The sequence below is a fragment of the Chiloscyllium plagiosum genome, chromosome 22 (assembly GCF_004010195.1).
Source record: "Chiloscyllium plagiosum isolate BGI_BamShark_2017 chromosome 22, ASM401019v2, whole genome shotgun sequence".
In the NCBI taxonomy this organism is placed as follows: Eukaryota; Metazoa; Chordata; class Chondrichthyes; order Orectolobiformes; family Hemiscylliidae; genus Chiloscyllium; species Chiloscyllium plagiosum.
In genome coordinates, this window is record NC_057731.1 from 17487739 (window position 1) to 17500333 (window position 12595).

The window sequence follows — 12595 nt, forward strand, 5'->3', positions numbered from 1 at the left end:
TCTACCGCTTTACCCTCGTCTACCTCCTTCTCAAAGAATTCAATAAGGTTTGTGAGGCACGACCTGCCCTTCACAAAACCGTGCTGACTATCCTTGATCACATTATTCCTATCCAGATGTTCATAAATCCTATCCCTTACAATTTTCTCTAAGATTTTGCCCACTACAGAAGTGAGACTCACCGGCCTATAGTTACTAGGGTTATCCCTACTCCCCTTTTTGAACAAGAGAACCACATTTGCCAGCCTCCAATCTTCTGGCACTACTCCTGTAGACAACGAGGACATAAAAATCAAGGCCAATGGCTCTGCAATCTCATCCTGCTTCCCAGAGAATCCTAGGATAAATGCCATCAGGCCCAGGGGACTTATCTATTTTCACCCTTTCCAGAATTTCCAACACCTCTTCTCTACATACCTCAAAGCCATCCATTCTACTTAATTGTGACTCAGTATTCACATTGACAACAATGTCCTGTTCCTGATTGAATACTGACGAAAAGTATTCATTCAGTGTCTCCCCAATCTCTTCAGCCTCCACACGCAACTTCCCACTACTATCCTTGACTGGACCTATTCCTACCCTAGTCATTCTTTTATTCCTGTTACCTTTCTGTTACCTTCCATTCACTGTGGCTCCGTTACTGCACCAACCTCTCATCAAAGCTAATGCTCTATCACTCTTATTATTACATACAATATTCTCCCTTCTTGGCTCTTACTCAACTGTACCACGGACCATTAACCCAGCATGCCATTTACCATGTCTACTTACTCACTCAGGACACCTCACTACCAACATTTACTCTAAATTTTTTTAAGCTCTTTTGAGGGTGTGGCAGCAAATTTGGTCTCTACCAGGATCATGACAATAGGGATATATTAAATGATGATCATGCTTTCCTTGTTTTGCTGAGATCAGTTTTCTCACACTTATTGATATTTTCTCACTATATCGACTTAGGGATTACAGCAATAATCAAATGACAAAAACAAAGTGATCCCAGAGCACAATTTCACTCAAAAAATGTCAAGCAAAATATAACAAAATTAATATAAAGTACACATAAAACATAGCAGGAGACTGCATTCTTATTCAACAGGAGAAAAACATCCGGATTAACCTATAAAGCTGTTGAGTAATCAACATGATAGGAGTTTGGATGCTAGATGAGCAAATTGCACTGCAATAGGAATAAGCTTCAAGTAGTCCATGTACTTGCCTTTTTTGTTCAATTTCTCATTAACAGCAAGTCCTCATACTGGAAGGGTACATGGTATAGTTGGTATAAATGGTATAATTTATCTATTTTAGTAAATGAATCCAGATGTTTGTTTTCTTTGGAAATTCATAATTAAGCAGCGGTTAGTATTAAAGATAGTATTTCCTTCTGAAATTTTCTGGTAGTTTAGGAGCTTCCAACAAAATTTTAAACTTGCTGTCATGCAGTTATGAACAAACATAGGCTGAATTCAATGCTGGGCAGAGGAATCAAAGTTTCTCATCGTAATCTTTGCTTGACCAGCTCACTATAGCAACCATTGTGCTACTAATTGACTTGAGGTAAGACTTTTGCCTCATTGGAGAGGAAATTGCACCTCTGATAGCTGCAGGCCAATCTTCTTGCTGTCAGTTCTCTGATCCAGCAGTGCCACTAGAAGCAAAGTCTTCTTCTGAAACTGCAGCCAATCCCAGCAGGAAGTGTGGATGTGATGGAGTCAATCTGGCATTCCGCTAGGCTGGAGTGAGACTTACAGGAGTAACAGAAGTTACTGGAAACGTGGGGGAAGGGTGATCTTGGTGGGGGATGGAGAGGAGAGCTCCAATTACCAAAAATTCATGGAAAATGAGGCATGTTCTCCTTAAGAGATTAGCGCCTCCTAACAGCATATATAAACTTCTAGTTGTGGCAAGTAGAGGCCCTTGTGTCCATTATTTTGATCATTTAATGATTTTAATAGGCCCCTGGTGGGATGTGCCTGCAGCACCTGCCTTTGGCCAATGAGTATGAACTAGCTTATAATTTTAAGACCATCAAGCTTCTTACACAGTCTTCAATGAAGTTGCAAAAGTTAGCTCAGAGGATTCTGCACATAGAGAACTTGAAGTCTGTGATAATTTATAGCTCTGCATAATAAAGCCACTCCTACATTGCAAGCTAGCTTGAAGAAGAAACAAACCATTGAAACTGTCATAAGTGATTAAGCATGTTAAATTATTTATTGTAACCTGACAATGTTTTGGAAGAAGTATAAACTTTATGATGTTTCAATTCGGTGAAATCTCCACTTTCCTTTTGTCTTTCCAAGTTAACATACGTTGGAGCTATTTTTATTGACATTGCTATTTTCTTTATGTTTTTAAGATTCTTTAAAGGGATAGGGGTATCACTGGCAAGGGAGCATTTGGTACCCACCCTTTATTGTCCTTGAACTGAGAACACTGATAGGCCATTTCAGACAGCAGTTGAGTCAACTGAGGTGGAATGGAGCTGGAAATCCACTTAGGCCAGATCAGGCAATAGTAACCAATGTATTTCCTTCCCTAAAGAACATGGATGAACAAGATGTGCTTTTATGATTATTAACAGTAGTTTAATAACCACTACTACTGAGACTGGCTACTGTTGCAAATGTAATTAATTGCAATTAATTTCCACCAACTGCCACAGTGGGATAAGCCTAGCCTCTAGATTTTTGGTCCAGTTACATTGTCACTACACAACTGTCTGCTCACACTATTTTACTATGTATTACATACTGAAATGTTTCAGTGCTCTTATTACTTCAATCCAATCTCTCCTCACAGTGACAAATAAAGGCTTGTTTAGAGTTGTTTAGGATGAATGACGTTTACCTGCTAATGGTAATTCTTCTTAAGAATACTTCAGTAAATGGTTATTCCAAGTAGGATGACAAACATTCCATTTCAATGTGAATTTGAGGTGTCAAAGAATGTGTGGGAGGAAGTTCTACTCACTTCTACACTATTCCAAGAGCAAGGTCCCTAATTAGAATCTGTTTATCTACATCCAACAAAAGCTTATGGCCATTCAAGTAGTCGCTCAACAAATTGTGGATGAAGAATTTCAGCCACCTTGTCAATGTTTTTGTTTTCTATTTTCATATTGATGTTGTCTTTTATTGAGGTTATGAATGTAGTTGTGGAAAAGGTATCCTGATGCATTACCTCGCAACTTCTATTTTAAAGGGAGTGACAGCATATGTGATTACTCAAGAAAAAACAGCCACCATGATTTGGAATCCAGAAACTGGAGAGTGTTATGACCAGTACAATGCTTTCTGTCCACTTCAAAGTGCTGATTGTTTGATCAATAAAGAAAATGTGAGTATTCTTGAACATAAAAGCATATTTTTCTCAATTAAATCATTAAATAGGTTGTACACTCCTCTTCACCAACCTGCCCCCTCACCCCCTTTATCTGCAGCTCCCCTTACCCCCATCCTCAGTCTTGAAGAAGGGTTACACCTGAAAAGTTGACTTCTTCACATGCTGGCTTGCTGTGTTCTTCCAGCCTCCTGCCTATCTACCTTGGAATCCAGCAGCTGCAGTTTTTCTGTTTCTAACCACTTTATATGCTATCCACAGTTTTAGAATAATCTGACCTATCAGCAGAAACATTCATCCTGTGAAGAGAAAACATCCATCTTTCTCTCTCTCTTCTGTGTGGAGAAGTAAGATAAAATCTCTGGTGGTTAGCTACTCTCCTTCACCGTTCTTTATAAGCTCCTCTCTCTGCAAATCCCCTGTTGAATGGGGAAAGGGTGAACGATCTTCAGAGACAGTTAATGGGCAAATTCTTAACCAGTGAATGAAAGATTGATTTAGTGTACTCACAACCTCGGGGCATCAGTGAAGAGATGAATAGAATGAAAAGAAAACAACTATCAATGTTTGTGGTTGTTTTAAAAAATTCTCAAGGTCAGGTTCGTAGGAGAGTAGTCTGACACAGAACAAACGACCAAGAGGCGAGTCTGCTAGAATATGAGCATTTTATTCCCCGCAGCGTCGCCACAACCAGGTCTCATACTTACAACGGGTCTGGCTTATACTCACTCTACATGTTACCGGAACTGGGAGCCGTCAGTTCTCGTAGAGCGGTTGCCAACAACCCACGCTCGGCGGTTAAACGTAACCCCGGAGCAGACTCACCGAACTAGACACTTTTCCAGCTGATATACTCTTTTCCAGATATAAACATTCATGTGAACAGCAGAGCAAGGCTAAAAAACACATTCCATTCTGGTTACATACAGATAAGAAGATTCACACGGGGAGGTGTGTAATAAGATTCACACGGGACTAAGCAACACCATCATTCCGGTTAGATTCACACATGTATTGGGACATAATTTTTAACCCTTTCACCACAGGACCTAATGTGGGAGTCGCTGGTGGAATGCTGAAAGGAGTGAGGAGGGAATATATCCCTGGTAGTGGGATCTGACTGTAGGTGACAGAGGATGATTTGTTGTATCTGGAGGCTGGTGGGGGGAGGGGTGGTTCTGTTCTTGTTACGGTTGGAGGGGTGTGCTTCAAGGGTGGAGCTGCGGGAAGTGGAGGATATGTGCTGGAGTCCTCACTTTCTCCTCCTACCATACTTAGAACCCAACAAAGGAGAACCAAGAAATTGATTAAGAAAGTGAAAAGCAAATAGCATGAGACCTAAAAGTGCACTGTAAAAGCTGCTTCAGATATGTAGAAAGGAGAAGAATTGCTGTAACAAATTTGGGCCTGTGACAGATAGGAACAGGAATGTTTATGGTGGAGAAAATGGAAATGGCAGGGAAACAAAATCTCCTAGAAATGAGAGATGACCAAAGAATGTTTGAAACTGAAGAACTGAAAGAAATTAGTATTGGCAATTTTTAAAAACTTTATTTATTCGTATATGGGCATCTCTGGCCTGGCAAACATTTATTACCCATCCATAATTTCCTGGGGGCCGTTAAGTATGAACCACATTGTTATGGGTCTGAAGCCATGTGTAGGCCAGGCCAGGTAAGAAAGGCAGCTTCCTTCCCTGAAGGACATTAGTGAACCAGATGGGTTTTTCATGGTCATCAGTAGATTCCTTATTCCAGATATTTATTGAATTCAAATTCCACCATCTGCTATGGCAAAATTCAAACCCAGGTGTCCAGAACATTACCATTAGGCTATTATATCTCCGCATTCTGCTAATGCTTGAAATGTAAACTGGATTGAAGGTTGATAAATCCTCTGAATCAGATTAACTTGGTCCCAGAGATTTGAAGGAGATAGCTAGAGAGATAATATATACATTGGTGGTTATCTTTTGAAATTCTGTAGATTCTAGGATAGGTTTCTGCTGAATGGAGAATAGTGCATATGTTCTCGTAGAGCGGTTGCCAACAACCCACGCTCGGCGGTTAAACGTAACCCCGGAGCAGACTCACCGAACTGGAGACTTTTCCAGCTGATATACTCTTTTCCAGATATAAACATTCATGTGAACAGCAGAGCAAGGCTAAAAAACACATTCCATTCTGGTTACATACAGATAAGAAGATTCACACGGGGAGGTGTGTAATAAGATTCACACGGGACTAAGCAACACCTCCATTCCGGTTAGATTCACACATGTATTGGGACACAATTTTAACCCTTTCACCACAGTGGTCCAAACTGGTATTGTCAAATTTTGTTTCCCTGACTTTATTTTTGATCACCCATCACATTCATGTATTGTCTGCCTTTGTGTGTCTGTCCATACATGTGAATACAAACTTTTAAAAGAAGTAAAGTTTAAATTAAAGCTACAGATCAGCAATACAATTTATCTGTTTTTTCCATTGTTAAAAACAGTTTGATTACTAGTTTGAATAGAATAAACCTGGTGTGTATATTATTTTAACCTGAGTTAGATAGCAAAATTGGAGCAATTCACTGGTTTACTCAAATTTTCACATTAGGAACAACTTAGGAATTGTGGATTTTGATTTATAACACACTGTTCCCTGTAAGCCCATCATTTTTTCAATCATGAAATGTGCAAATAGCTGTCAAATCTTCTTCGAGCAGTGCAGTCCTAAGTTCAAATGATGGAGGAATCCATGCATAGTGGTGCCATCTATCGACATGTGAACATGTGGCATTGTGGCTTAAAAGAGTGCTAACCCTCAAGGATATATGGAATAAAGTACCAATTGGATGCAAGGCGTACAGATCACTATAGTATGGCCTTGTCCATGAAACATGCAGAGTAATGGATGTGTGAGATGGGCTAGCTCTATATTTCTCCTTTGCCTAGAACTGAATCACTCTAGGTAACTCTGGGAGTGCATATGGGGACCTAAAAAATGCTCTGGAGGGGAAGGTTGAAAGCAAAAGGCCTCCTCACAATGCTCTCTGGTGGATCCACAGCCTATTTAATCGTGACACCCTCAAACTGCATGAAGACTTGAAGGTCGCGGTAGTCACAACACAGCTGGACATGGAACTAGGTGTGCTAGACATCAGTGGATGGCTTACTTAAATTGATAAGTATTTGTATTTTCATATTACAAACTGTGTTAAACAGTTTTCAGAGTTATTGAACAAGTTGTGTTGTTAAAGAAACCTGTCATATGGATGTTTTAAGTCTAATGTAGAGATTTGTTGTGATTGGCCATATCACGATTATGTTATGTCCTGTGGAGTAGTGGCAATAGTCAAAGCTCAGTCATTACATAAAAGTGGCCACTTGCAGCAGGATATCCAACCCTGAGAATAATTAATTGGAAGTGAGTAACAATAATGATGAAATAAGGGAAAAGGTTGAGATTCTAAAGGGAGATTACAGAGAGTTGGCAGGAATTTAAAAAGGAGGTCCTTGAGAGTAGTAATATCTGGATTACTCCCGGTGCTACGAGCTAGTGAGGGCAGGAATAGGAGGATAGAGCAGATGAATGCATGGCTGAGGAGTTGGTGTATGGGAGAAGGATTCACATTTTTGGATCATTGGAATCTCTTTTGGGGTAGAAGTGACCTGTATAAGAAGGACAGTTTGCACCTAAATTGGAAGGGGACTAATATACTGGCAGGGAGATTTGCTCGGGAGGATTTAAACTAGAAGGTGGGGGAGTGGGACCTAGGGAGATAGTGAGGAAAGAGATCAATCTGAGACTGGTACAGTTGAGAACAGAAGCGAGTCAAATAGTCAGGGACAATAAATTAAACTGCATTTATTTCAATGCAAAGGGGCCTAACAGGGAAGGCAGATGATCTCAGGGCATGGTTAGGAACATGGAACTGGGATATCATAGCAATTACAAAACATGGCTCAGGGATGGGCAGGACGAGCAGCTTAATGTTCCAGGATACAAATGCTACAGGAAGGATAGAAAGGAAGGCAAGAGGGGCGGGGGAGTGGCGTTTTTGATAAGGGATAACACTACAGCTGTGCTGAGGGAGGATATTCTTGGAAAAACATCCAGGGAAGTTATTTGGGTGGAATTGAGAAATAAGAAAGGGATGATCACCTTATTGGGATTGTATTATAGACCCCCGAATAGTCAGAGGGAAATTGAGAAACAAACTTGTAAGGAAATCTCAGCTATCTGTAAGAATAATAGGGTAGTTATGGTAGGGGATTTTAATTTTCCAAACATCGACTGGGACTGCCACAGCCTTAAAGGTTTAGATGGCGAGGAATTTCTTAAGTGTGTACAAGACAATTTTCTGATTCAGTATGTGGATGTACCTACTAGAGAAGGTGCAAAACTTGACCTACTCTTGGGAAATAAGGCAGGGCAGGTGACTGAGGTGTCAGTGGGGGAGCACTTTGGGGCCAGCAACCATAATTCTATTTGATTTAAAATAGTGATGGAAAAGGATAGACCAGATCAAAAGTTGAAGTTCTAAATTGGAGAAAGGATAATTTTGACGGTATTAGGCAAGAACTTTCAAAAGCTGCTTGGGGGCAGATGTTCGCAGGTAAAGGGATGGCTAGAAAATGGTATAGACAGGATAGATCGAGTGAATCCTTAGAAGAGTACAAAGGCAGTAGGAGTATACTTAAGAGGGAAATCAGGAGGGCAAAAAGGGGACATGAGATAGCTTTGGCAAATAGAATTATGGAGAATCCAATGGGTTTTTACAAATACATTAAGGACAAAAGGATAACTAGGGAGACAATAGGGCCCCTCAAAGGTCAGCAAGGTGGCCTTTATGTGGAACCGTAGAAAATGGGGGAGATACTAAATGAGTACTTTGTATTGGTATTTACTGTGGAAAAGGATACGGAAGATATAGAAAGTAGCAAAATAGATGGTGACACCTTGCAAAATGTCCTTATTGTAGAGGAGGAAGTGCTGGATGTCTTGCAATGCATAAAGGTGGATAAATCACCAGGTCCTGATCAGGAGTACCTGGAACTCTGTGGGAAGCTAGAGAAGTGATTGCTGGGCCTCTTGCTGAGATATTTGTATCATCGATAGTCACAGGTGAGGTGCCGGAAGACTGTTGGTTGGCTAATGTGGTGCCACTCTTTAAGGCTAGTAAGGACAAGCTAGGGAACTTATAGACCAGTGAGTCTGACCTCGGTGGTGGGAAAGTTGTTGGAGGGAATCCTAAGGGACAAGTTGTACATGTATTTGGAAAGGCAAGGACTGATTAGGCATAGTCAACATGGCTTTGTGCGTGGGAAATCATGTCTCACAAACTTGATTGAGTTTTTTGAAGAAGTACAAAAGAGGGTTGATGAGGGCATAGTGGTAGATGTGATCTATATGGACTTCAGTAAGGCGTTCGACAAGGTTCCACATGGGAGACTGGTTATCAAGGTTAGATCTCACGGAATACCGGTAGAACTAGCCATTTGGATACAGAACTGGCTCAAAGGTAGAAGACAGAAGGTGGTGGTGGAGGGTTGTTTTTCAGACTGGAGGCCTGTGCCCAGTGGAGTGCCACAAGGATCGGTGATGGGTCCTCTACTTTTTGTCATTTACATAAATGATTTGGATGCAATCATGAGAGGTACAGTTAGTAAGTTTGCAGATGACACCATAATTGGAGGTGTAGTGGACAGCAAAGAAGATTACCTCAGATTACAACAGGATCTTGATCAGATGGGGGTTGAAGCTTTATTGCTGGAACAGCACAGCAGGTCAGGCAGCATCCAGGGAACAGGAGATTCGACGTTTCGGGCACAGGCCCTTCTTCAGGACGTTCCTGAAGAAGGGCCTGTGCCCGAAACGTCGAATCTCCTGTTCCCTGGATGCTGCCTGACCTGCTGTGCTGTTCCAGCAATAAAGTTTCAACTTTGATCTCCAGCATCTGCAGACCTCACTTTCTCCTCCTTGTTCAGATGGGCCAATGGCTAAGAAGTGGCAGATGGAGTTTAATTCAGATAAGTGCAAGGTGCTGCATTTTGGGAAAGCAAATCTTAGCAGGACTTATACGCTTAATGGTAAGGTCCTAGAGAGTGTTGCTGAACAAAGAGACCTTGGAGTGCAGGTTCACAGCTCCTTGAAAGTGGAGTTGCAGGTAGATAGGATCGTGAAGAATGCGTTTGGTAGGTTTTCTCTTATTGGTCAGAGTATTGAGTAAAGGAGTTGAGAAGTCATGTTGCGGCTTTACAGGACATTGGTTAGGCCACTGTTGGAATATTGCGTGCAATTCTGGTCTCCTTCCTATTGGAAAGATGTTGTGAAACTTGAAAGGGTTCAGAAAAGATTCACAAGGATGTTGCCAGGGTTGGAGGATTTGAGCTATGGGGAGAGGCTGAACAGGCTGGGGCTGTTTTCCCTGGAGTGTCGGAGGCTGAGGGGTGACCTTATAGAAGTTTACAAAATTATGAGGGGCATGGATAGGATAAATAGAAAAAGTCTTTTCCCTGTGGTCGGGGAGTCCAGAACTAGAGGGCATAGGTTTAGGGTGAGAGGGGAAAAATATAAAAGGGACCTCAGGGGGCAACTTTTCCATGCAGAGGGTGGTACGTGTATGGAATGAGCTGCCAGAGGATGTGGTGGAGGCTGGTACAATTGCAACATTCAAGAGGCATTTGGATGGGTATATGAATAGGAAGGATTTGGAGGGATATGGGCCGGGTGCTGGCAGGTGGGACTAGATTGGGTTTAGAAAACTGGTCGGCATGGACAGGTTGGACTGAAGGGTCTATTTACATGCTGTACATCTCTATGACTCTGTGACTCTAAAAGGAAAGATATCAGGGGCTGAATTGTACTTTTTTTTGGCAAAGTGCCAGTTTGGCAAGTTTCTCGGAGGGCTTTTCTCTGTGAAGTCTAAAGGTTTTATTATCTTATCAAACTTGATTCATTCCTTACCTATCCAATTCCATTTGCACTTTACCATCTGATTCTAGCACCTCTCTACCATTCACTTTATAGAGGACAACCCATCATGGAATGGGCTGGCATCCCTTGCAGTGGAACCACTTTTAATATACTATTGTGCACTCAGGTAAGCATTGTCAGTCTAGAGCTGTCCTTCATAGTTCCTGATATCTGTCCTGGAAACTTGCCACCTCACTTTGTGAGCACAGATCGAAAGGTCCTGGTGAACACAGTGCTGTAGAGGTGGGATGTCCACTTTCCTTAGGAGATAGAAGGTGGTGGTAGAGGATTGCTTTTTGGACTGGAGGCCTGTGACTGGCAGTGGATCGGTGCTCGGTCCACTACTTTTCATCATTTTTATAAGTAATTTTGATGAGAATATAAGAAGCATGTTTAGTAAGTTTGCAGATGGCACCAAAATAGGTATTGTGGTGAACAGTGAAGAAGATTATCTCAGAGTACAATGAGATCTTGATCAGATGGGCTAGTGGGCTCAGGAGTGGCAGATAGAATTTAATTTAGATAAATGTGAGATGTTGCATTTTGATTATGCAAACCAGGGCAGGACTCATACAGTTAATGATAGGGCTTTGGGGAGCGTTTGAGGAGAAAGTGAGGTCTGCAGATGCTGGAGATCAGAGCTGAAAATGTGTTGCTGGAAAAGCGCAGCAGGTCAGGCAGCATCCAGGGAACAGGAGAATCGACGTTTCGGGCATAAGCCCTTCTTCAGGAATGAGGAAAGTTTGTCCAGCAGGCTAAGATAAAAGGTAGGGAGGAGGGACTTGGGGGAGGGGCGTCGGAAATGTGATAGGTGGAAAGAGGTCAAGGTGAGGGTGATAGGTCAGACTAGGGTGGGGGCGGAGAGGTCAGGAAGAAGATTGCAGGTTAGGAAGGCGGTGCTGAAATTGTAAAAACCGTACCCTTGTTTGTTGTCCCAAATTGCAATACCTCGCATTTATCCAGATTGAACTCCATTTGCTATTTTTTCAGCCCATTTAGAAGATAAGACCTAGGAGCAGAAGTCATCCATCGGCCCTTCGGTCCTGCTCTGCCATTCAATAAATTCATGGTTGATCTTTTCATGGACTCGGCTCCACTTACTGCGCTCTCACTGTATCCCTTAAATTTTTTATTGTTCAAAAGATTCTACCTTAGCTTTAAAAATGTTTACTGAAGTAGCATCAATTACTTCACTGGGCAGGGAATTCTATGGATTAACAACCCTCTGGGTGAAGAAGTTCCTTTCCAATCAGTCGTAAATCTGCTCCCTCTAATCTTGAGGCTATGTCCTCTTGTCCCAGTTTCACCTGCCACTGAAAACATCCTTCCTACTTCTATCCCCTTCATAATTTTATTTGTTTCCATAAGATCCCCCCTCATTCTTCTAAATTCCAACCTATTCCGACCAATAGTCAACCAATCCTCTATCCATGCTAAGACTTTACCCGTAACGCCATGCATCCTTATCTTATGCAGCAGCTTCTTGTGCAGCACATTGTCAAAGACCTTTTGGAAATCTAGGTACACAACATCCACTGGGTCCCCATTGTCTACCTTGCTCATAATGTCTTCATAGAATTCCAAAAGATTTGTTAAGCACAACCTGCCCTTCATGAACCCATGTAGTGTCTGCCCAATGGCACAATTTCTATCGAGATTCCTTGCTATATCTTACTTGATAATAGACTCAAACATCTTTGCCACTACAGAGGTTAAGCTAACCAGTCTATAACTTCCCATCTTTGGTGTATCTCCCTTTTTAAACTGTGGCATCACATTTGCTATTTTCTAATCTGCTGGAACTGCCCCAGCGAATTTTGGAAAATTACCACCAGTGCACCTGCTATTTCTCCTGCCATCTCTTTAGTACCCTTGGATGCATTCTATCAGGGCCAGGAGACTTATCTATCCTTACCTCCATTAATTTGCCCAACATGACTTCTTCTGTGATAATGATTGTTTCCAGGTACTCACCTGTCTTTGTCTCTTTGTCAACTACTGGCATGTTATTTATTTCCTCCAGTGTGAAGACCAATAACAAAATATCTATTCAATACCTCAGCCATTTCATCATATCCCATAACAAAATGCCCCTTCTCATCCTCTAAAGTACCGACATTTACTTTAGCCACTCTTTTTCGTTTTATGTGCTGATAGAAAATTTTGTTATCTGTCTTTATATTCTGTGCCAGTTTTTTCTCATGTTCTATCTTACTTTTCCTTATAGCTCTTTTTGTGCCTTTCTGTTGACCTTTAAAGTTTTCCCAATCTTCTAG

The 12595-nt window shown here is 41.6% G+C and overlaps 1 protein-coding gene across 1 annotated transcript in view; it reads left to right on the forward strand.

Moving 5' to 3' along the window:
- LOC122561384 (coiled-coil and C2 domain-containing protein 2A-like) overlaps nt 1-12595 on the forward strand; it is a 268528-nt gene that overhangs the window by 222731 nt on the left and 33202 nt on the right. Inside the window, exon 40 of the mRNA XM_043713148.1 lies at nt 3211-3345. Coding sequence (XP_043569083.1) covers nt 3211-3345 — 135 coding nt within the window. The remainder of the gene's footprint in view (nt 1-3210; nt 3346-12595) is intronic.